This window comes from Maniola jurtina, chromosome 14 (genome assembly GCF_905333055.1).
Source record: "Maniola jurtina chromosome 14, ilManJurt1.1, whole genome shotgun sequence".
NCBI lineage: Eukaryota > Metazoa > Arthropoda > Insecta > Lepidoptera > Nymphalidae > Maniola > Maniola jurtina.
Window position 1 is genome coordinate 2,611,839 of NC_060042.1, and position 25,485 is coordinate 2,637,323.

The following is a 25,485-nucleotide window of genomic DNA, read 5'->3' on the forward strand; positions in this document are numbered from 1 at the left end:
AATGAGACCTACCGTTTCATTTTTTTTCTAACGCCATGGCTTTTCAGCACACTATCACACAAAGTTCACACTTCACACTAATTAATATTAAAAGGCGAAAGTTTGTGTCACATACACACATGTGTGTGTGTTTGTTACTCCTTCACGCAAAAACTACTGGACAGATTTGGCTGAAATTTGGATGCACAGGCTACGGGGTTAGGCTACTTTTTATCCCGGAAAATCAAAGAGTTCCCACGGGGTTCCCAAAAACCCACCCGCTTAAGCGATTTGTGGTACCGAAGTAGCTTGCGTGCCTGTAGATAGGCAACTTTTTATCCCAGAAAATCAAACAGTTCCCACAGGATCTTTAAAAAGTAAAAACCCAAAACCACGCGAAGTCGCGGGCATCCTCTAGTTTATGATATATTATTAAAAAAAACAAATAGGTTTTTGTATTACAAATATTTATTAAGAAGAAAACTTTATTGCTTTTACAGCTTTTTTAGCTGTTCTAATTGCTTCCTCTTTCATCCTGTGCCTTTTCTCCTTCTCTGCTAATCCCACGACTACATCGTGATGTAAGGCATTCTTAACAGTTGATTTGGCAAAAAGCTTGCTTAGAACATAATCATCATCGTTGAGACTCTGTTCCTTATCCATTTTATCCTTCTTCTTTTTTACTTTTTTAATAGACACCACATTTTCTAATTCTGAAAGTAATGATGAGTTCTTTCTTTTTCTTGCCTTGGTGAGGATTTTGTCATCATCTGCTATTGAAGAACTGGGCTGTGCTGTCTCCAAATCATCCTGTTTTTCATCAGTAACTATTTCTCCATCTTCAGGCAGTAAATCCTTTACTTCTTCAACTTTCTCTTGACTACTTAGTACCTCTTTAAGTAATTTTTGTTCATAATTTACTTTTGTATGCTTACTAATAATGTCTAATTCAGAGAGCACATTCTGAAATGGAACATCTGTAACTTTATCATCAATTATATTTACTTGTGGTTCTTCAACTATCGGTGGATTAAGTATTGATTCTCTTTTTTTCTTATATTTCTCACGAGGATCTTCTTGTGTCACTGTTTGTAATTCTGTTTTAAATTTTTTACTGATTTCCTTAGCTCTTTTTTTCATTTCTTCTATTTTCCTTTTAGAATATGAGATACTTTTAGTAATCTTATTTTTACTTTTTATCTTAGATTGCTCAGCGAGATCTACCTTTGTATGTTTAAATAAAGCAGCTGTCTCTGTATCACCTTCACCATTTAAGTCTTCTAGAGTGAACAAGCCCTGCAGAGTGCTGGTTGTTAACACATTCTTCTGATTAGGATCTATCAATATTTTGTTACTTAAGAAATTTTTAAAGATCTGTCTCTGATATATTTTTTCTTCAATCGTGCCCGCTGATAGCAATCTATAAACTGTAACATTTCTATTCTGGCCAATTCTCCAGGCTCTCTCTTTGGCTTGATTGTCAGTGGCTGGGTTCCAATCTGGATCATATATGATAACTCTGTCAGCCCCTGTCAAATTCACACCAAGTCCACCAACTCTCGTAGTAGCAAGAAAAACTAAATATTCAGGATTTTCGTTAAATGTTTTAATCAAGTTCTGCCTCAGACTCACACTTACAGTACCATCCATTTTTAAATATTTAAATTCATGTTTTAGTAAATGCTGCTCCAATATGCAGAGCATTGCTCGAGATTGTGAAAAAATAAGAGTCCTGTGACCCTGCTTGAGCCAAATTTTTAGCAGAGAATGAACCACAGACATTTTCCCAGATCTCCTCCAGTGACCGAATGTTTCCTCGTCTATTTGTTCATTTTCTTCTTGTGCTTCATACAAGTACAGATCAGGATGATTACATAGTTTCCTAAGCGTGGACAAGGCAACTAAAACTCTAGCTCTTAATGGATCTCCATATTTTGAGTCTCTGTCTAAAATACTTCGGACTGTTCCACTCGTGAGATACCCCATGTACAAGTCTCTTTGTTCTTTAGAAAGGGCACAAAATAGAACTTGTTCATTTTTTTCAGGCAAATGAATATGCTCCTGGACTTCAGCTTTTGTTCTCCTCAACATGTAAGGTGTGATCATATCTTTGAGAGCTTTAGCAATTTCTAGAGCGATCGCTTCTTGGTACTCAGTAGCATTTGCATACCCTCCTTGAGTTATGGGAACAGCAAAATGTTCCATGAAAGCAGCATAGGTGCCCAGTAGACCTGGCCTCATGAAGTCAAAGAGCGACCAAAGTTCCTGCAAGCTATTCTGCATAGGGGACCCAGTTATAATAATCTTGTGAGGTGTATCAAACTTTTTAACCAGCTTGCTAACTTGAGTGTCAGGGTTCCTAATTTTATGACCCTCATCTAAAATAATATAATGCCACTTCCGGGACAGCAAATCATTAATATACTTAACAATGCCAGCATATGTGATCAATAAAATACCATGAGATAAATGTAGATCTCTTATCAGTTTATTATGATTTCCACCATGAGACCCGGAGTGGTGTAGGACAGCAACTCTCAGCTGCGGGCACCAGAAATGGAAATGAGAAACCCACTGGTAAATAACTGTTGCAGGTGCTACTATTATTGAGGGTCCGAGACCACCCCAAGATCCTTTATCAGTCCCACATAAACCAGCCAGGAAAGCAATAAATTGAACTGTTTTACCTAATCCCATTTCATCCCCGAGTAACCCTCCAGATTGCACCTGATGCAGCTCCCATAACCACTTAACTCCTATCCTTTGATATTTATACAACTGCTTCCATATATAATTTGGAACACACAATCCATTTTGCAATTCATGTTTTGCTTCAGGATCTTTGTTACCATCTAGAACATACTGTATGTCTGCAGAGCTATAAACTCCGTCATAATTTCCTGAAGACGCTGTTTTAAGGCTGTTTCTCCAAGTTTCTACTCTTTCGTTGTACAGATTTGTATCTCCATCGTCAACTATTTTCTTGAGGTTATTTTGTTTGGTGCGTGATGGTGCAGCTAAGGATGGGCAAGGAATGTCTTCATCTTCATCACAAGATGGTAAATATTCTTCATCTTCCTCGTGTTTGTCTGCGGAGGCGCCAGGTTGATATTTACTATCAAACTTTTCACTAATTTCCTTTTTCTGATAATTTTTGTCTTGTATTTTTGAAATTCGATCGGCTGCTTTCTTGCTTTTCAGGGACACTGAGTTCTCAGCGGTTTGTTTCTCTTCTTGTTTTTGTTTTGTGAGGGCCAATTGAGTTTCCAAATATTTATTAAGAAATACATCAACCATGTTCAAAAGTTATAATGTACTTGGCATGTCTACTATATAAACAGATAACTTTTGAAATCTTATAGGTAGTAAATTAAAAGTTAAAACAGCAGACAAGTTTTAATTATTAAAATCACCAAAAAAAAAAAAACACTCCGCTTTTTTTATAAATAAAAAAATAGGATACAAACAAGAAATTAGAAATACTCTGTGCTCTGGAATATTATATAGTTAGTTACAGTGTTGCAAACTCTTTAAATCCGTTTGTCGTTACAACGCCTTCGAAAAGTCGCCGAAAAAACTTAAAATTCGCTAGAAGTTGCTGAAATCTGAATGAAAAACCAATACAAAAAATGCAATTTTTTGTTGGCTAATAAGACTTGATAGAAAAATAAAAACGAGTATCAATCAGTAATTAGTTTTAATTAACTTCATCGTCAATAATACCTAATTATATGTCAGTTGAAATCATGCCATAACCGATAGATAAATACATTTATAAGAACTGACTTTTAGGAGCAAGTCAGGCTGATTCTTGGAGGTGCAATAATATCCTGTAAGCCCGAGATCTCAATTTCATGAGCAAATATTTTTTTAACAAAGGCACTTTTCAAAAGTGGCTATATGTTTTTTGACGCAAAAAATGAATAAAAAGTTACTTGCCTCTTCGAAATGTCGTCAAATCTAGCGGCTAAGTCTATACACTGGCAACACTAAAGTTTCTATTCTTTCTTTAGTCTATGGTTGCGAGTCAGAATTTTTAAAAATTTATTTCTGGTCCTATAGATAAATAATAGTCTAAATAATGGCCTTTCTAATGAAATCAAAATAAAATAATAAAAATAATACGATTCAAAGTTGACAATTGTAGACTATTTTTGTGATCCCTCCGGTCACATCCTAATGGTCATGGTCATATCTTAGGAGACGTAAAATGGGGGACGTATACTTATTGTATCAATGTTACCTACTACCCCTGCACTGGACAATTGCTCAGAATCGATGATGGTTTGGTTTTGTCTATGGTTTTGTTCACTTTGTTCTATCCATGTTTTGTCCGTTATTTTTACTTTTGAAAATTAGTTTTGGATGGTTTTGGACATTTGGAAAAAGGATGGTGCTAGTGAACAAAAATTAAAGAAAACTTTATAATTTGATGATCTACATTATTTCATAGTTAATGATTTAATTGACTTAGCATTGCAATTTCGTACAAAAATGTATTTTGAGGTACGTAATAATTCAAATACAACTTTACAACTTATTTTAAGTTATAACAAAGCTTTATTTCAGTGGCTCTATTTATCTATTTTAACTGCTTTTACATAAATTACAGATTGAAAACACACCGGAGATTGTGAAAAGAACTCGGAAGAAAGATATAGTCCATAAAGGAGTGCCAGAAGAACTTCCGAGACTGATTCTGGCACCCTTTTCGAAACCTCCTCAAGTAGTTTTCGAAAATGTTATTGTTGGAACAACTTGTGAAAAAAAATTGGAAGTGTTAAATCCATCCAAACAATCGCAACAGGTAAAAATTTAGTATACATTCGTATGACTTCCTTTTAATTAATCAGCCTGTTTGCGTCCACTGCTAGACATAGGCTTTCTCCAGAACACGCCACGACACATGGTCCACCGTCTGCCACATCCACCCACTTCGCGCTACTTTTTTAAGGTCGTCAGTCCAGCGGGTTATAGACCACTCCAGAAACCGTCTGCCCCAGTTACCACAGCCTGCCCACTGCCACTTTAGCTTGCTAATTTGTTTAGCTATGTCTGTCAACTTACATTCTCCTAAGGATTTCCTCGTTACAGATTTTATCCCTCAGAGAGACACTCAACAAACTCCACTCCAAAGCACACTAAGCAACTTTGAACTTGTGGTTGTCCACAAGTTCAAAGTTGCTTAGTCATACGTTGTCACAGGTAGGACACACTCATTAAAGACTTTCCTCTTTAGGCTTTAGGGTATTGACAAATTGAAGACTATAAACACAATTTTCCAGCACATTCATTTACTTAGTAAATATTCAGATAACAATAGTAGGAAGTAGGATACAGCATCAGTGAATATCATCACCCCAGTTTCTTGATGGTTCTTCTTGTTTTTTTTTTCCATTCCATTGGGTTCCAAAATGTGTGAACAGTAAATGCCAATAGGAAATTAATTAAGGAAGTAATGATACAGTTAGTTATTTATCAGGTTTCCATACCTCAGAAGAAAAAGTGGTACCCTTATAGGATCACTTTGTTCTCTGTCTGTCCATCCGTCCGTCAACGCATTATATGGCTTGACTCTAATATTGCAACGTGTATAGTGTATACTAATATATACAGTATTTTTCCTAATATATTTTACCCTTTTCACAGCTATCCCTGAGCAAGTCCCTGCCCCCAGGATTAATCATAGATTTGCCAGAATGCTTGGAAGTGGAGCCAGAGACATGCTACTGTGTGACCATGCAGTGGACGCCCACACAGCTTGTATCTCAAAGAGAAACCATACGTTTCACAAATGACAACCGAGGACGACATGATATCATTGTTGTCATGAAATCTCTCCTGGTAGTGTATTAAAAGTTAACTTTTTATTTTAAACTAGATGACACTTCAATTTTAATTATTAGTATAGATTGTTATGTTTATGCTGTTAAATCCTTGAAAGAGAGAGAAATGCTCAAAGTTTTGTGCAAACTACAGTTGGAAATACCAATATTCATAAAATTTAAATTCAATTCACATATTAGTGTTTCTCTCAATTTCTGATTGTGAGCAACCATAGGAGGATAAAAAATATATAAAATTAAGAAGGTAAAGATTTTTTCAAAATCTAAATATCTCTAATGTATGTAGTGTATAATAACAGTAATTTTCAATAACTTTTCAAATTTTCAACTTAACAGCTGTTTATTTTTAAAAATGGCTGTGATACACAGACAAACAGATGGACTGGATGAAACTACAAGGGCCGCGCAGACAAGGTGCTATTGTCAGCGGAGGACAAAAGTCCCTAATATTTTGCTACAGTTTTTGTGCTACACTATTAGTTAAAAAAAAAGAACGTTTATTGAGCTAGGTAGCACACTATGACAGTTATTAACAATCGTTTTTATCTACCCATTCACAAAAAGGCAAACAAATGATGTAGTTTTCATATATGACACCAACAAACAAACTCATTTTTGCATTTATTATATGAGTAGTGATGTCATTGAATAACTGGAACTGACAGATTAACATGCTCTCTAAAGTCTAAGACATGGAGGACTGGTGCAGCGCCATAAAACGAAATTGAATTGAATAGAAGATATGGAGGAAACTAAAAGGTCAAATTCGAATTTCCAAAGCTGATCCTTCCATTGCTGAATATAGACCTTTTTCCAAGAGCACTGCCACCCCTGGTTGTTAGTCTTTGTCATCCCTCACCATTCCGTACCCAGTGCTCTGTGCTATATTCAAATTTCCTTCTTGCTTGTTTTCAGCCCACCAAAAGCAAGAATCTGCCAAAATATAAAACTTCTCCCGGAAAAAACAAGAAAAAACCAGCAAAGAAGAAGTCACCTGTCGCTATCTACAAAAAGAAGTGGGAAGCTATTCATAGCACTGTAACAGTGCATACTGTTGACATTGTAAAATCAACCCAGTATAAAGTTGGCAGTGCTATGAACAAAGAAAATAACTACCCTGCTGACTATTCAATGGATACAAACAATTATCGAAAATGCCCTTTCGATTCACAATCAAGCTTAGATTTTAATACGTCGGAAATCTTTTCGAACGTGGTTCGTCCAAAACCAGTTATTTCACACGACACTTACAACAAATCTTCCAGCACATTTGGAGCTGAAAAATCACAACCTATACCCAACAATGTGTTAAAACCGTTGAACAAACAAGCACGTGAAGCTTCTCTTTCGGACGTATTTGACAATATCACTTTCACTCCACTTAAAAGTGATATTGCCCAAAGAGTTCCATCTAAAAATGAAAAACTAGAAATAGGTCCTAAAATAATAATAAGTGTCAACTCTGAGAGTGATTTCGATGATAGTGTAGACATCAAAAGTAGCAATAAAGAAAACAAGAGTCATTCGACTATATTCGTCACATCGCCCCAGCAGAATATCAAGTGGCTGGCGACAGATAATCTCGCGCATAACGCTCAATACATTGAGTCGCCAGTAATGACTAACAAAAAGATTCCAAATACATCTTCTCCAACAGACATGAACAGTCCAAATTTTTCAATCAACACAGATGTTTCGCGAATCAGTGAATTGTCTTTTTTCCCACAAAGATTTTCAACCGAAAGAAAAATTTTGCCCAAAATAAATAATGAAACTCACGAAATCGTCGATGACTCGCATAATATGAACTCAAAACTAAGTTCCGACACCTACACAAAAGATTCTCCTCTCACGCCGCTCGACTATCGCGTCAACAAAAACTGTTCCGAGTTCCAGAACTGTCCACCTGTAGCAAAAGAGGCATATCCGAAAATGTGCCGCCAATCACTTTTTAAAGAACAGCAAAATTTTAGGGAATTGAATGAAAGGAATTACCTAGCTATGCCTGATCTTTATCCCTGGCACAACGATCTACGTGCAGATGTCAGATCACCCCCTCGCTCGTTGACGCCTCCTTTACGGTCTATACCGCAAGAAAGTCTGCCTCTACAGCCCATACTGGAAGAAAGTGTGCAATTTTCAGAAACGAAATTTTTGGATAGAGTGGATAAACACGCCGAAACTTTTACGTTCGATTTAACTTTCGATAGACCTAATAATCTATCTTCAGTATCTATGAGTCAGCCATCGACGTGGTCGAAGAGAGACGTTAGAGCAGAACCGGCGCTGTGGAAAACGCCTGCTCCTATGGTCAAAAAACCTACAAAACGGAGGGCAACAATCTCTAACAAAGAATTACTGAGTAACAAAAAAAACAGAACCATAGAAACAAATAGCAGCTATGTAAATTATGTTGGAAACGTTTATTCTCAGTCTTCCACTGTTGACCCATTTTTGTCTTCAACATATTACTATGACAAGGAAGCTGTAGCAAATTTCGAAAAAGAATTCAAGAGGTGGCTGAATTATGTTTTGACTCCACCGGCAGATTTGAACAGTAATGTAGAGCAAAAAATTGATGTAGGGAAAGCATGGATTGAAAACCGAAACAAGGAAGTGCCCCTTGCTCCTACAACGGAGAAAGTATGCAGTACGTATCACGACAGCCATCGATTGGAAAGTTTGCGACGATCGGCTCGGGTTTTGTTACGTAGCCCTGAAAATACCCAAGTGTTCGATAAGTTACAAGCACAAATAGAAAAGAAACTAATCGCTATCAGAAGCGATAAGAATCTTCATTTAGACATTGGACTTCAAAAACTAATATTGGAGATCATCCTCTCTTACAATCCATTGTGGCTTCGTATCGGCCTCGAAGCGATCTACGGCGTCGTCTTGCCCCTAAAGTCTAACAATGACATCGAGGGTTTAACTACTTTTATTATTCAACGAATGTTCAAAAATCCGTTTTTGAAGAATAAAAATTCGAAATCATCTGCTCCCAATATGCTTCTGCCCGCTTACATGGAAGCTATAAAAAAATTCACTCTCAAAAAATTTTTTATCTTAGTGTTCTTCTTGGACCAAGCCAAACAGAAAAAACTTATACCGCACGATCCCTGTTTATTCCGGAGAAATGCGCTCCACAAAGACAGCAAGGCGATTCTAATTAATTTCACTAAAGAGCTTATCGCGGGAATCGGTGACATCACTAAACATCTTCGACCGCTCGGCTACGTCGTGAGCCACAAGCAATCCTACCTGGACGAGTATATATATGCCGTTAACAACATAGCAGTTGATCTTCGGGACGGAGTTCGATTGACCAAAGTAATGGAGATAATATTGATGAGAAGTGGTCTGTTGTACCAACTTCGCACGCCGGCGATATCGCGCCTCCAAAAGATCCACAACGTACAAGTGGCCCTGAATGCGCTGAAGGATGCCAACTTTGCTATCAGCGGAGACATATCGGCGGCCGACATCGCAGACGGCCACAGGGAAAAGACCTTGTCCCTTCTATGGCAACTGATACATGTGCTCCGCGCACCGCTGTTTGAGAAATCGGCCAACGTCATACAGATCTGGTGGCGAAAGAAATACGAAGTCATAGTACAGAAACGAAAGGAAGAAGAGAAGTTGCTCGAGCGACGGAACAAAGCCGCGAGTACAATCCAGTATTGGTGGCGGCGGATTCAGTATAATCGCATGGTCGAACATCAAATGTATAAAATGACTACTGCGGCCATTATTTTACAAAAATATTGGCGCATGTGGCTCTGCCGCACCCGGTTCAGAAAACTAAAATCGAGCGCTAATACGATTTCAGAGTGGTTAAAATGTGTAAAATTAAAGCGGCAGGCGATAGAAGCGCTTCAGATATTACGATCTCAAAGAGAAGAACTGAGGCGTAAATCGGCGACATTAATACAAGCCCATTTCAGGCGGTGGCTGTGTGTTAAGCGATACAAAACTACCAAAAGAAAAGTGATACTAATTCAAAGTGTTGTTAGACGGTTCTTAGCACAGAAGCAATACTGTAGGCTTAAAAGGGCTGTCACTTTAATTCAGCGCAAATACAGGGGCAAAGTTCTGATTAGAAAAGTGATGCAAAATTTTGCTGCGAAAAGAAGTAGTGCTATTCTCATTCAAAATTATTATAGGATGAGCAAGCAACGCAAATATTACAAGCAGTTGAAAAAATCTGTATTGACCCTAGAAAAGTATTACATAAGTCTGATTATGATGAGAAGGGATATGATGTATTATTTGAAATTAAAAGAGACCACAATAAAACTCCAAGCATGCTACAGACGCAATAAAGTGCGAACAGAATATCTACGGCAACGCAATATAATTCTAAAGTTGCAGAGAAAAATCCGAGCAAATCAAGCGATGAAAAAGGATAGGGCTAACTATTTGAAAATACGTAATGCCGCAGTCGTTATCCAAAATCATATGAGAGCCTATCAAGCCATGAAATTAGAAAGAGCAAAATATGTTTTACAAAGAAATGCCGCTATACTTATACAAAGACATTTCAGAGCATACTTGCAAAAGAAGATTCAAAGGAGCCAGTATCTGCTACTAAGAAAGTCTGTGATACTCGTACAAACTCGATACCGTAGCTTATTAGCAATGCGACGCGAAAGGAATGCCTATTTGGCTCTGAGAAATTCAGTGCTAATATTGCAAAGACGATACAGAGCTAAGATTTTAATGAGAGAAGCACTGTACAAATATCATGAATTACAAAAGGCTGCACTCATTATACAGAGGAGATTCAGAGCTTTGCTTAAAATGCGCGAAGAAAGGCTAAAATACATTAAATTAAAATCCGCCTGCATTACTATTCAGAAAGCTTTTAGGGCACACTTGGAAGGAAAAAAACAGCGGCAAATATATCTCAAACAAAAAGAAGCGGCGATACGGATTCAAAGATGGTTTAGATCCTCAAAAAAGACACAAGAGGTAAAACAGTGGTATCTAAAAACGAAACAAGCTTGTACGACCATTCAACAAAGATTCAGAGCCTTAATGGCGATGCGCGTGGAAAGATCATCTTTCTTGCAAAAACGCTCTGCTGCCATAGTGATCCAAAGACGATTCAGAGCTCGCCGAATGATGTTGCAAGAAAGGGCAAAGTATACAAAAACAGTTGACGCATGTATGATAATACAACAGTTCTTCAGGGCATGTTTGATCGGCAAGAAACAAAGGGAAACGTATATGAGAATAAGATTCGCTGCAATAATTATTCAAAAACGCTGGAGAGAATACAAAAAAATGAAAGCTGAACGTAATTCTTACATCCAATTACGAACTGCGACCATTTTTATTCAACGCTGCATCAGAGCTAAAAACGAAGCCCGAATGATGGCGAAAAAATTAGCAGTTAACAAAATAGAGACGTGGTACAAATCCAACCAACAACGAAACGAATGTCGCTCGAAATTTGTCAATATTAGAACAAAAGTGATTACTTTACAGAGAAAATTCCGGGCGTATGTTTGTCGCAAGAGATTCAGAGCTGTTGTGCAGGAACACAGAGCTGTTATGCAGAAACGTAGAGAAGAAGCTGCGATATGTATTCAAAAGAATGTCCGGCGATACTTGGCACAATCGCGGTACAAGCGATTCCGTGAAAAACTAATATTCGTTCAGACTTTATGGAGAAACAAGTTGATCACGCGACTGATTCGTTGCGAATTCTTGCAAAAGAGAAGACTGATTTTGAAATTGCAAGCCGCTCTCAGAGGATATTTGGCGCGCAAAGAGTTCAAAACTAAAAAAGAGAAATTATTACAACTAAAGGAAGAACAGAGGAGGAACTGGGCTGCTTCAAAGATTCAGGTTAGTAATTTTATCCCATACTTCAGTCATAACGCATAACTGAGTAAGTTCCTGTGGAAGCGGAGCGGTGCGGGAGGGGTGTGATGACGTGACGCGAGAACTCAGTGATTCGTCAACTTGTGACAACTGTCACCCTCCCGCACCGCTCCACTACTGCAGGAGCCTACTCAGTTATGCGCTAGCCTATTTAGTTTATATCTATCCCATAATTCTGCCAAATCAGAACATTTTTTTTTAATATTCCAAGAATGTTAAATTATGACATGCCATTACACTTATACATTTTATTTTAAGCTGTGATAGCCTAGCGGGATATCCGCCTACTATTCGAGAGGTTTAGCCAAGGAGATTTTTTTAAATTGATGAAAAATCCTGAAATTACTTATTTCTTTCATTTCCTTTTGTTTATTCACGTTTTCGCGTCTTTACATTTTATGGATTTACTTCCGGTTTTTTTCTCTGGAGGTACCGAAGCCTAAAAAAAAGTTGTCTGTCTAGGCCCTGTTCGTCGGAAACATGGTTCGCTCACGGGCCGGCGAGCGCGCGGCGGCGTTGCGACATCGCTGGCGCGGCGGCGCGCTTCAATCGCGGCAGAAGACGCTGCGGGAACGCAACCAAGAAGCTCTTCGAGTGATCTTCCAGATGCCCGACATTGATAGTGTCATACGCGCCTTCAAGATTGTCCGTAAGTGTCTAAGAGCTTTCTTCTTTTGGGCTAGTACGTCGCAGGCGGGACGGCGCGCTGCAGTCGCGACAGAAGACTTGGTGGGAACGCAACAAAGATTTTCTTTCTTCTTTTGGGATCTATTTTTTGTTATGTGACTTCAGTAACTCAGATCTTTTCTTTTCTTTAGATACAGACGGAAGTAACGTTCGCTTTACTTCCATGCGTATTTTAAATAGCCGCCAAACAGAACAGTTGTTTTAGGACGTCCATCTTTTATCACGATGTTTTAAAGAACCGAGTATTTCGTGCCATAGATATTTAGTTTGAGTCAACCGCACGTAAAAATTACATCATTTTATACAATAAATCATTTTTTTTCTTCACTTGACTCAGTATTCTAGACGCAACACGCTCACTACGCTCGAGAGCTATACTAAGATCGCTCGTTACGCTCGGCATTTATCGCGGTGCCCGTAACGTAAGATATTGCGTTACATGAAATGATAATAATCTACTATTATCTATTTGTTCCAGAATACCTGACGAAAGTGTTACCAATGATGTACAATTCCAATGCACCGTCGATAGTGCGGCACTTGTATTTGTACATATCCGTGCTCAACCGCTCCATCTCCAGTGTAGAAGTGATGAAGCTCGGCGCCGACGTGCTCGCCAACCTCGCCCGCTACCGGCTCACCGGCCCAAAGATATATGCGGTGAGAACTTCTGTTCCACTAGATCGAAGTGTACCACGTGTCCGTACGCACCTCCTCCAGCGTCGAGATGAAGAAGACATATACATCCTGCACAGTTGTCTAATTTCTATGGAGATTGGCCGCCTTGGCCCAAGTTCGGTCGGGAAGATATGTTTTTTTTAATTTACAGACTAGCGCTTGACTGCAATCAGACCTGGTAGCAAGTAATGATGCAGCCTAAGATGAAGCGCGCTTGCCTAGAACTTGACAATTCCCCTTGACTTGGAGGTACCTATATTAAAAGTAAAAGGGAAAGCTGGAAGGGTGTTCCATATCCTAGCGGTTCATATTAGAAACGAGGAAGCAAATCGATTATAAAATTCGCCAATTGTTGTTTCAGAGAGAGCACATCACTCAGACGCTGAGGATAATGTTCCGGTTCAGCAACTCGGAGACACAGCTGTTTTGCACTCTGTGCACGTACATCTGGCTGTTCACCAAATATGAGGCAGTTAAACAGGTATGTTAATCCTCTCTATTAAGTCTCCTCTTAGGCTTTTGGCCATAGTCCACCATGATGGCTGAGTGTGAATTGGCAGACATTACGCACTTTTGAGAACATTATGGAGATGCAGAATATTTTCCTTCACTGTTCAAGCCAGTGGCATTTAGAGCCGATTTTTCAATTGACAAATTACTTTTATCTAAGGAATAATTTTGACAGATTTTCTACAGAAAAAATTTCAAAATCTCAAATTTATTCATCAGATAAAAGTTATGTGATGATTGAAAAAGCAGCCCTTAATTGCTCAAAACCCACATAATTCCGAAAAGTTAAAAGTCCGTGCCAGGGATCAAACCCCCTGACCTTCCAAAAAGAGTCTTCAGCCTATCACCACTCTTAGCCGTACTAGTTAGATTTTATTAAATGAAATGTAACTTCACTTTGCATGTTTCTTTTTTCCTCAAGTTTTTTTTTCTTTTCAGGATTTAACTGAGTTCCTGCATATGCCGGAGAACCACAAAATGCTAGTGACAATCAAAGGAAATGTTGATCGAATGAAAAAGATGGAGAACAATAGGACTACACTCAAATCGAGCTCAATGAATAAATCTCTACAGAATAGGTGTAATTGTACCGTGCTGCCAGCGCTTGATCCTGACTATGGGATAGTGAGAAAAAACATGCCACAGTATTTCGAGGATCCTCAAATTGCTATTAATTCTTTGTTTGAAGCTTATGGGTTATAGTTATATATAGTTATTATGGTAAGACAAGTACAATTAAAAATTTATTACCAATTAAAAAATCAATACCAATAATATGCTCAAATTGAGCACAATGACTAAATCTCTACAGAATAGGTTGAACGTGCTGCCAGCACTCTATATTGACTGTGGGATATTATTGCAGCTAAATAAATTGTTTATTGAGAAAAAACATGCCACAGTATTTTGAGACCTTTAGATAGCTATTAATTCTTTGTTTGAACCACATGGGTCACAGTTGAAGACTTAAGTATAATCATTGTTGATTCGAGATTTTGTGGTTTAACAACGTATTATAATGTACATAACGGGTAGGTACCGCGATTCATATAGTGCATACATTTGGAGATCTCACTCGCCATTGCTCTATGTATCAACTATCTCCGCTTCTCTGTGATACTCTTCCGTGATCTGTGTTTCCTACTAATTACAATCTTATCTTTAAAACAGAAGTTAATATTCATCTTACAGTTAAACGCGTTCCATCTTAGGTCATATCATCACTCTCCATCAGGTGTGATTGTGGTCAAGCGCATGATTTTGAAATAACGATATTTCAAAATCATCGTATGAATCGTGGCACGTTCACGTACCCGTTATTTACATTAAAATAAGGACAATAAATTAGGCTTATAAAAGTGGACACAGACAGCATACAAATGTTAGAGCAATCAGGTTTTATTTGAGGAGCTAGCGAACAAAACGGTGTAATTACACTTCTGATCAAAATGCTTTTTCTTTTCTTTTCAATTTGGACGTTTTTGGCCGATTTTACAGTCACGCTGACCGTCGGCGCGTTTCTATCAGCGAAGAGTGGCTATGGACTCGCGCCGATCATCATGAAGTTCAGTCTTAAATAAAAACTGGCTTACCTATATTCTTTTTCATTTTGTGGTAGGTCTCCAAATAAAGTAAATACAATAAATAGCGTTCATTTGTGCATCTTTATTCTTTTTTTTTAAATCTTTATTTAAAATCTTTATTCTTTTAATAAGCATTTTCTCAATTGTACTTCATCAATAACATGCCCGGGGCTCGATTGCGATAATATGACAGTTTTATCGCTATTACCTCTGATTGGTTGACACTCGCTTACTATTGCCCACAATGCATTGTTACAACAAGAATACCATAAATTCAGCCAATCACAACAATTGAAATTGTAATAAAGATCATTGAAGCAGTTTTTCCGCAATCGACCAGCCGGTGCCTCACGATTATCACTTCTTATTTCTACTGTACTTATCAGGACGTAAGCTCGGTGACGCTCAATGGCAGCAGAAGCGCTGGGCTATCAGTGTAATGATGCATAATATTCAACTATCAGCGCCGACGGTCAGCGTCACTGTAAAATCAGCCTTAATACAAATCTGAATTAATTTCCATATGAGAATTTACATCTCAATTAGTAGAATAGTTAACAGAATTCTCAGTTAATAGAATTCGAGCGTCGAAACACAGTAACGATGGCGAGGCCGCCAAATTGTACTACTTACTATTTTTGTTGTGTAATGTTTTATTTTTGTGTTTCTTTTTATGATGTACAATAAAGCATAGTTTAAACTAAACGTAGACATTAGAAACCGTACTGTCCAAGCCAGACAGTTTTATTTTTGTTTGTCTATTATATATTTAGGTATAATAGTATGAGACAGGTCGATGGCAATCGGGGTATGAGACAGGGGCACGCCCCGATTGCCGTCTCGACCTATCGCCTATACTATACTATACCCATACTATACCTAGACCTATATTATAATACAGAAACTGTGCTTGAAAATGATTTAGAATAGAATAAGTACATTAGGTCAGACACGTTTATATTTTGTGTATTCGTTATATTTATATTAAAGATGAAAATGTGGATGAAAAAAATTGGCATGTTAATTTAAGATTAAATTGTATATTTTAATAATTATATTATTAAATAAACAATTGACACTGTTTGAAATGCTTTTATTTATGATATTTAGGGGCCCGTACCCAAAGGGTAAGGTAGGTATTATCTAAGACGTATTAAAATAGCTAAGTAAAAAAAAACTGACTGTCATATCACCGTAAGGGCGTTTTTGCACAAGACAAGCCACTAGTGATTACATACTCTTAGCAAGCCACCGCACGGCACGATTTGCAGTCACGATACACTGCATACGTGACGTTCGTGCGGAATTATCGTTCGTCCCACGAATTCCGCAACCCCACGGCCAGCACTTGCGGCTTGTTACTTGTCAGGGTTCGTACCCAAAGGGTGAAACGATTATTATTTTAACTATGGGTAAAACGAAGCCCTGCTCTGCTGCCTGTCCGCGTGTCACGGTTTTCTAGCTCGTAGACGAAATGAGTTGTGAAGATTTGGTATTTGGTGTAGAACATTGACCCAAAACCGAATATTATATTAGAAATTCTTTCGGGAGGCTCCCATACATGAAAACGGGGCCGGTTTTTTTTATACTGCGGTGTCTCTGGATGAGTAAACAAACGGTCCACGTAGTGTTATGTAAGTAATCCTTTATAATCCTACTCTATGGTGTTTATATACTCTTTGCAAATCGTCCATAGAAGTAACTATAAGGCGCTCAGGGTGAGATCTATAGAGCGCACTCTGACTTTGCTTAGAAAGAGTTCAAACGAGCCAGATGTATCTCCCACATAAATCTGTCTCGTTTTAGTAGTCTAAGCAAAGTCATGGCAAAGTCAAAGTGCGCTCTGTAGATCTCTCCCTCAGAATCGTCACCGCAATTTATCACGTCGTGCGTTCAGCGTGGCTCGTGCAAAAACGCTTCGATTAAGTAGGTACCTACCGGTGTCGGACAAAAGTCCCAAAATATAAAGATTAAAAAAAAAGGTACCTACCGAAAACGCCGTCAGGTAGAGCAGCAGATACATCTTTTTTAAACTTAACTACCATTTTTCGTTCGGGATTTGCTAATAATCATAATCTATGATTTGCTATATGAGCAACATACATAGAGCGGATGCCTCAGAGAATCAGAATTCCGTCTACGGAATCAGAGCATATTTACAAAGTACCTACTCTGTGCCTCAGCCGTATAGCTGTCATTTGTCAATGTCATTCATATGTCATAATAATTTCAAAAGAAAAAAAATTAAAAAACCAAAAACAACCTGCAAAGTTGTTCTTCACAGTTCACACGTGCAAAATTATATTTATTTAAGTATTGATTGATTTGCCCATTCCTTTAAACAAAATGCAAAAAATGAAACGCATAATATCTACAGAAAGCGATGCTTCGCCGCCGAAGAAAAAGAAAGTGCAGTTAAATACTGCCAAAGATGAGCCGGCTAAGGAAAAAGCTGAGAAAGTGCAAAAACCTTTTAATAAACCAAAAAAAGATTTCAAAAAGGGAGGTAAGGCACCTTTCAATAAGCCTGGGTTTAAAGGTAAAAACGACAGTTCGAAAGGTAATAATAAATTATCCAAAAATCAAGAACCTGGCGAAAAACCTAAATGGTCGGAAATGAAAAAAGAAAAAAAGAATTTGAGGCTAGAGCGGCGCAAAGCGAAGGCTACTGCTGAAATTTTTGAGATCTCTCACAAAGCGAAGTTATTAGCAGCACAGATTCAAAGGTAACTGATGTTATTTCATGGCCTTTATAGTTCGTAAAATTCATGCCCACTCTTAGTTTTAAGTCTGTTAAACATTTTTAATTGATTTATCTAAAAGTATGAAAAGGACATCAAACATTCATGATTTCACATCTATGTATCTCATATAAGCTCCCATACTAAGTAATTGTCTTAACAATTGGTAAAAAGTTGCATGTTTGACTAGTAGGCAGTAGGCACCATCCCTATTTATTTAATTAAATAAAAAGTTAAGTGTATTATTAAGCCTAAATGTTTGTCAGTATCACTGTTTAAATCTTATCAAACTTCCAGAAAAGTAATTAAACCAGACTTCAAAATCACAGCTTGTAAAGAACTACATTCTCTAGTCAAAGGCCAATATAAATCAATAGCTCTGACTCACGACCTGAGCAGAGTCATCCAAGTTCTACTCAAACACAGTTCTGAGGACATCAAGAATGAGATCACCGAAGAATTGATGGAAATCATGGTACCAATGATGCAATCAAAGTATGCACACCATTCTGTGAAACGTATCTTGAAGTACGGCACTAACTTTATCAGGCATGAAGTTATAAAGAAATTCTTCGGACACATTGTGTCCTTAGCTACTCATAATATAAGCGCACCTGTGTTAGATTATGCATATGGAGAGTTTGCAACTAAGAAAGAGAAACTACATATGCAGCAAGAGTTTTATGGAGATATGTATAAGAATGTAAGAATATATTTTTTTTATTGTTTTTTCTAACTTTAAATTTTTTTTGAAGACTGGTGCAGCCCACCTTAGCATGAAGGTTGTGATAATATCAATTGTTATGACTGGTCAGACAATGGCATTCTTAGTGCAACAGAGCATTTTAGCCAATGGGGTGTCAGCCAATTAGAGGTGGTGTAACATTTTAGCTATCAAGCTACAATAAAGTCTGTTTACTATTTTTTTTATAGTATAGTGTCGCTACCTAAATTGTATTTATTATTAAATAATTTATATTCGTATTTTATTACAGTGACCATAAGCATAATAATCTATTTATTCTCAAAATGATTGACTTTAACGAAAGAATTTATTTAACAAACAGTAAAAAATAATAAAATAAAAGCAAAATAATAAGTGGGCCTGTGGGTGTCGCAATGCTATGTTAGTAAACAGAATATTAGGACTGCTGCAGTGCTTTGTCTGAGACAGCCTATTTCTCAGTATTATTAAGGGGAAAAGTCTTATTTAGAATTATATTACAAAATTTACTAACAAAAATATTTAAAACATTTGTTGAAAACATGGTGCTACATTTAAACTTTCAAATTTGCTTGAGGATTTGTATTAGGAAGTAGTTGAAGAAGTATTATCTCATAACATCGTAGTAATCTCATGTCTACAATTATTTAGCTGTTCTTGTAGTAAAACATACTTTTCTCACTGAACACAACTTAAGTGAGAAAAGTAGGGGTAGCTTGATATTGGTGTAGATTCTAAAGTTTTTCTCTATACTAAATTTAGAGTATACGCATCTTTGTCTTTTTAATATTGCTGAAAAGGGTGGAGAAAGAATTTTTAATTTAATTACAGTGGTAATAATTGGGCTCACAACTGGATTCTAAATTCACAATTTGAATACCTGGTTAAGTTTGTTGTGGGCTCTTCTCAGACTTGGGCGCGTTTGGAACCCTTGTAGCTTTAGTTTTAAGTTTACGTAATTAATTATCACCACTATAATATCATCTTTCAAATCTAATAGATCGAACAAACAAAAGGTGTACAATAGTCCTATTTTGAATAAATGATTTTGACTTTTGTCTAAAAGTCGCAAGGAGTTCTAAATTAAATTAGGTTTGTCTGTCCTTTTTTATTACGTAGATAAGAAAAAGATGTGAATACTCTAAAATTATGTTGCACTCATAATAGTATCATTGTCATTAGAATAAGTTTTTTTTAAAAATTATGGTTTATTGTATTACAGACAAAGGACGACAAGGTAAAGACGCTCAGTGACACCTACAAAGACAGCCCTGAAATGAAATCGGCAATCTTACAGTCGTGTAAAGCGAATATACAACGTATTTTGGATAAAAATTTACATGATGGAGAGTATGTATTCTGTAAATTGTTTCCTATTTGTGGTTAAGAATCACACTAATATTATAAAGGCGAAAGTTTGTATGTGTGTGAATGTATGTTTGTTACTCCTTCACGCAATAACTACTGGATGGATTTGGATCGGAGACAGATTATACCTTGGATTAACACAGGCTACTTCTTATCCCTTAAAATCCATGGTTCCTGTGGGCTTTTTTAAACATAATATGTCCACGCGGACATCATCTAGTTCAAAATATTTTATGATACACACATTTTTTTCATAAAAAAAGGTATGGAAAATAGCTTTGAGAAAATTAGTGTTATATTGTACTGAAATGTTAAAACTAGCGACCGCCAGTGTTTTTGCTCAATGAAAAAATAAATCCGCTTTATTCTCTATCAGAGTTATTTATATGTGGCAATGACTTTCTAAGCAAGGACATCGCACTGGCGCGCATAACAAGGGACCAAGTAAGTGTGCTTATACTCGGTGTAAGCACACTTTCTTCATTAGTCGCATGTTGACTGCAAAGCTGTCAAGACGCCTAAATGCGCGATCAAAAAGTGCCAAAATAATACGTTAACGACGCAGAAAAGAGATGGTGTGACTTACCACCGGTAAGTTAATTTTATTTACGTAAGATAACATGCGAAAAAGTGTAAAATATTTAGTAAAACCATTGAAAACACTAGAAATATCTAAAATTATTTACAATGTTCCCATTCCTTTCTCTCACGCACATCGGAAAGAGACAGATGGAAGGGCGCGTCACGAATGTCGGAAAAACAAAACTGTGGAGTAGCTTTTTTTTGTTCAATGTAAAATCTATTGGCCATTATTGTATCACATTTATTTTATTACTAGCTGTGCCCGCGACTTCGTTCGCGTGGAATAGCTCTCAGTGCGCTTTATATAGCCACGGACGCTCAGGCGCGAGGCGTGTATCTGTACGTTAAAAATGTTCGCCGTGATTCTTTAAATTGACATAACTTTTTTATTTATGAACCGATTGACATGAAATAAACACTAAATGTTAAGTGAAGCTTACTACAATATATTAGTGACAACCGTATCTAAATCGAATAAGCCGTTTCTGATATTAGCGTGCACAAACACACAGACAAACAGACAAAAAAAAATTAATTACAATTTCGGGTTCGGCATCGATAAAAAAAAAGTAGCAGGGGTTGTTATTATTAACAACCCCTGCTACTTTTTTTTATATATTTCCATTGTACAGACACCACTTTTCTACAATTTTGTTATATGTATAGATAGATCTTTTGACGACCTCCAGTGCGCAGTGGTAACGCGGTGGAATTGTATGACGAGGGTCCCGGGTTCGATTCCCGGCTGGGCCGATTGAGATTTTCTTAATTGGTTTAGGATGGCTGGTGGGAGGCCTTTGGCCATCTTGATTCAAGGCCCATCTTGAATCCGCCATTTTGGTTTTATTTTTCAGCTCCCTGTCAATTGGATGAAGTTCTGAGTGACATTTGTTCGAGCACCCCCCACCTATCTTCAATACCCTGGCCGTGCTCCTCACCGAAATCCTCAATCATCAGCTCTATCCATATTTTTCCTCCGAATCATTTTTTGTCCTCTATACGAAACCATCGGTAAAAAAAAACATACAAAATTTTACAGAAGAGGTGATCAAATGAGTCAGTCAGTCAGTCAGTCAGTCAGTGAATCAGCACGAGCAGAATAGTATATAGTATAGATATAGTATAATAGTTTCATATTTACAAAAACGAAAAATCTCTCAAAGAAATAACAAAAATTAATAGTGCTACACTACTCCATTCCATTTTTTGTTCAAGTTTGCTTCTAAAATCACCTTATTCAGCTTCGAGTGCAATAATCGATTTACATTGCGGCTTAATCACTCAGGTTAGTTTACAGGACTTGAATGTTAGCGGGAATGTATAAATGGAGCAGTTGAAGCTACATAGGGTGAATTTAGAAACGTGTGCCATGTTTGGGCTCTTGTGTTGTATGCCACGATGTGTCCATGCTTAGAAAGTCATTGATATGTGGAATAAATTGCCCAAGGATGTGGTTATGTCAAGCTGTTAACCAGTTCAAGAATAAATTAGACAAACATTCGGAAAACTTGAAGCACTTCTGATATAGACGCATCAGTGACAGCTGCTTAGTCTATTATAAATCATAATAATAAAGTTCGAATTTTTGGGCTTCATTACTTGTCCTTATCCATTAAATTATAAAATCAATCTCTGTGCAAAATTTCAGCTTTCTAGGGCCAAGAGTGGCTGGGCATTGATGAGTCAATAGTCAGTGAGCTACTTTTGTTTTTAACGTTTTTCAAACCCAACAACCCTGTGTTTCTAGACTATTCCACTCAGTACTTTATGACTACATGAGGGAGTGCAGTGCGGAGGACACGGTTGAACTGATCTCGGCTCTCAGCCCATTGATTGTGCCTCTCAGCAACTCTCTGCCAGGAGTCAATGCTGCTTGCATCTGTGTGTGGCAAGGGACTAATAAGGACAAAAAGGTATGTGGTTGTAGTTTCACCCTAAGGACCTTTGCAAATTGGCAGATGGGATGCCAGAGAATTTTATCAGTTCATATTTTATACTTCCATCGAAATAGAGTATATATTATTTCAATACTTAGAGACCCAATCTCTAAGTACCCTACCGTTAACGCACTCATATAATCTGATTATAGTCCACATAAATGACTGATTGCAGATAGCCAAGAAATATCATAAAAAAAAGAGACCCAATCTCAAAGTTTTCTCTATGGTTTCATCTCATCCGCCAATTTGTGCTGGCCCAAAAATCACAGTAGTAGTACCTGTTAAAAAACCATACAGTGGACAATTCCCCTTTGTACGCGAGTTCAACTCACATTCAAAAAAATTGGTTATTGTCAAAAATAAATTGTTTTTTGCAGGCCATATTAAAAGTGGTGAAGGAGCATGTAGTGCCCCTGAGCAAACACAAGACGGGCTACCGACTGTTGCTTGCTATCTTTGACTCCGTTGATGACACAGTGCTTGTCAAGAAAACCATCGTCTCCACACTGGCGAGCAACATACAGGATGTCGCGAGCGACCAGCGAGGTTTAATGGTAAACTTTTATATTATAACTAGATGATACCCGCGACTTTGTCCGCATGAATTTAGGTTTTTAAAAATCCTGTGGGAACTCTTTGTTTTTTATTTTTGGGATAAAATGTTGCCATGTCACTCTCCCAGGTCTTTAACTATAGCCATGCAAAAAATCACATCAATCCATTGTACCGTTGCGACGTGATTGAAAAACAAGCAAACAAACAAATAGTATGGATTGGATAATATGGTAGATGCACTTGACAATAATTCAAAAGCACTTGTAAGTTTATTTAAATAAAAAATTCTTTCTATATCTTTTACAGACCTTACACTGGCTTATGAAGCCCAAAGATTCGGCCATCTTTCACCCCGGCATCACATCGTTCTTAGAGGAAGGCTTCAAGAGTGGGACGTCCAAGAAGGATCCAGAACTGAGAGTGTCAGAACTCAGAGAGGCAATACTGCCGGCACTAAAGAGTAGTATTGAAGAAAATCCTAAATTCTGGATTGAGAAGACTAGGATGCCTTTAGTAGTTGCTGTGCTCTCTATTGGTAATATATTTTTGACACTAATATTATAAAGGAGAAAGTTTGTATGTGTGTGTGTGTGTATGTTTGTTACTCCTTCACGCAAAAACTACTGGACGGATTGGGCTGAAATTTAAAATGGAGATAGATTATACCCTGGATTAGCACATAGGCTACTTTTTATCCCGGAAAATCAAAGAGTTCCCACGGGAATTTTAAAAAACCTACATTCACGCGAACGAAGTTGCGGGCATCAGCTAGTTTATTCATAAACTAACTTGGCTGCAATCGGTCGGCTAGCAAATGATGATGCAGCCTAAGATGGAGCATGCTTGCCTAGATGCCTATTCACTCTTGACTTGAAGGTACCTATATTAAAAGATAAGGGGAAACCGGATGCCAGAAGGGCATTCCATATCCTAGCAGTTCGGATTAGAAACGAGGAAGGAAATCGCTTCGTCACGTACGAATTTCCTAGGAATTTTAACTACGTACGAATGCAGCCTTGCGGTACGATGGTAGAAAGGTGAAGGAGGAACAAGATCAAAAAGCTCTTGTGCACACTCTCCGAAATATATCCTGTAGAATACCGATAGACAGGCAACTTTGCGCCATGTTCCAAACTTTGAAGATTAGAATTCACCAGTGCTTATTCACCAATGAGTCTTCTAGCCCGGCGATCCACCGAATCCAACGCTTCATTTACGATTTTGAAAATGCGATTTGAAGTGACTGTCATTCAAATAAATACCTAACTACCTACTCATTCGATTCGTATTTTTAACGGATCCGTCAAATCATGGATGAGTGCACAATCGCCTTAAGTATGCATTAATTTGGTAATGTTTTCAGAAACATCAAAATCTCTCGTACAATCATTAGCGACAGTGATAGGCGATCCAAACTGGGTGCTGCAACTGCCTAACAAAGACACCACAGTTCTTGCCATAGAGGACGCCGGGATCCACATGTCGCTGAAGAAACTCGCTGCTTTGGACAAGACTGCCACAGACTCGCTCGGCGAAGCGATTTGTGACTACATTTCTGATGAAACTGTAAGTATCACAAGATTTTAGTGTTCTAAAACATTCGAAAGTGGGCTGGGAGGGATATGACATTTTTTATTAAACCCGTGCGTACCCCTTTGGTTTCTACGCGGCATCGTACTGGAACGCTAAATCGTCTGGCGGCACGGCTTTGCCGGTACGGTGGTAACTCTAGCCACAGCGGTGGATACTAATCGTAAAAATATGAATGGGTGCACACGCTTACATAAGTTTTGTATGGCAACCAACCAAAATACGATTCAGTATTTTTATGAAATCAATTATGTATTGAATACAAATGATTACATAAACGCCTAATTGCGTCGATTTTGATGTTTTTGGGTAACTGCATCTTTTTCTTTTTGCTAATAAAAGACGAAAATAAAATAGTCTATGCTCTCCAGGATGCAAACTACCTCTGTATCAAGTAGATGATGCCCAGAACTTCGTCAATATAGGTTTTTAGAGATCCCATGGGAACTTTTTGATAATCCGGGACCAAAGTAGCCTATGTCCTTCCCCAGGATGCAAGTTACCTCTGTGCTAAACGGATGGAGCGTGTAAATCTAGCAAACAGACACACAGTTTTGCATTTATAATATTGGTAAGCGAAGTATGGATATTTTAACAATAGTAACTTTTTTTTCCAGTTACAAGCCTGGCTATCAACAAATAGAGGCTGTTTCTTCGTTCTGCAGCTAATCGAAAACAATAATGTCGATATTGGCTGCAAACTCAAGAAGAAAATAAAACCGCACGAAAATATCTTAAAACAGAAAACAGTGGAAGGAGCTAAACTGTTGTTACAATGTATTCAGAAATAAAAGAATTTTATGTTATGAAACT

At 37.6% G+C, this 25,485-nt stretch overlaps 3 protein-coding genes across 4 annotated transcripts; 2 read left to right on the forward strand and 1 right to left on the reverse strand.

The window, feature by feature from the left end:
• Window positions 1–432: 432 nt before the first annotated feature.
• LOC123871652 (DNA excision repair protein ERCC-6-like) lies at window positions 433–15,810 on the reverse strand. Its single transcript, XM_045915565.1, has 2 exons — window positions 15,799–15,810; window positions 433–3,295 (listed from the first exon to the last, which is right to left on the reverse strand). Exon 2 carries the CDS (start codon window positions 3,274–3,276, stop codon window positions 451–453), a length of 2,826 nt encoding a protein of 941 aa, XP_045771521.1. The 5' UTR covers window positions 3,277–3,295; window positions 15,799–15,810; the 3' UTR covers window positions 433–450.
• LOC123871650 (protein abnormal spindle) lies at window positions 4,267–15,736 on the forward strand. Of its 2 annotated transcripts, XM_045915564.1 has the most exons (9): window positions 4,267–4,485; window positions 4,592–4,786; window positions 5,629–5,823; window positions 6,741–11,678; window positions 12,177–12,363; window positions 12,880–13,061; window positions 13,441–13,560; window positions 14,028–14,292; window positions 14,546–15,736. In XM_045915564.1, exons 1-8 carry the CDS (start codon window positions 4,474–4,476, stop codon window positions 14,289–14,291), a joined length of 6,093 nt encoding a protein of 2,030 aa, XP_045771520.1. In that variant the 5' UTR covers window positions 4,267–4,473; the 3' UTR covers window position 14,292; window positions 14,546–15,736. The 2 variants fall into 2 exon arrangements, with proteins under 2 accessions (XP_045771520.1, XP_045771519.1); XM_045915563.1 differs by having other exon boundaries at window positions 14,028–15,736.
• A 1,598-nt stretch (window positions 15,811–17,408) lies between the features above and the next one.
• LOC123871971 (protein penguin) lies at window positions 17,409–25,483 on the forward strand. Its single transcript, XM_045916058.1, has 8 exons — window positions 17,409–17,898; window positions 18,211–18,616; window positions 19,860–19,987; window positions 22,335–22,500; window positions 22,905–23,081; window positions 23,389–23,617; window positions 24,446–24,648; window positions 25,290–25,483. The coding sequence occupies exons 1-8, from the start codon at window positions 17,519–17,521 to the stop codon at window positions 25,461–25,463; spliced, it is 1,863 nt and encodes a 620-aa protein (XP_045772014.1). The 5' UTR covers window positions 17,409–17,518; the 3' UTR covers window positions 25,464–25,483.
• The last annotated feature ends 2 nt before the right edge of the window (window positions 25,484–25,485 follow it).

Bases quoted from the DNA above. Each gene is read 5' to 3' on its own strand.
- LOC123871652 (XM_045915565.1), bottom strand. From the start codon at position 3,276: ATGGTTGATGTATTTCTTAATAAATATTTGGAAACTCAATTGGCCCTC.
- LOC123871650 (XM_045915563.1), top strand. The intron at 11,679-12,176 runs GTTAGTAATTTT...TTGTCTGTCTAG, and splicing joins GGGCTGCTTCAAAGATTCAG to GCCCTGTTCGTCGGAAACAT. The intron at 13,062-13,440 runs GTGAGAACTTCT...TTGTTGTTTCAG, and splicing joins CCGGCCCAAAGATATATGCG to AGAGAGCACATCACTCAGAC.
- LOC123871971 (XM_045916058.1), top strand. From the start codon at position 17,519: ATGCAAAAAATGAAACGCATAATATCTACAGAAAGCGATGCTTCGCCG. The intron at 17,899-18,210 runs GTAACTGATGTT...TCAAACTTCCAG, and splicing joins TTAGCAGCACAGATTCAAAG to AAAAGTAATTAAACCAGACT. The intron at 19,988-22,334 runs GTATGTATTCTG...CTGTGTTTCTAG, and splicing joins AAAAATTTACATGATGGAGA to ACTATTCCACTCAGTACTTT.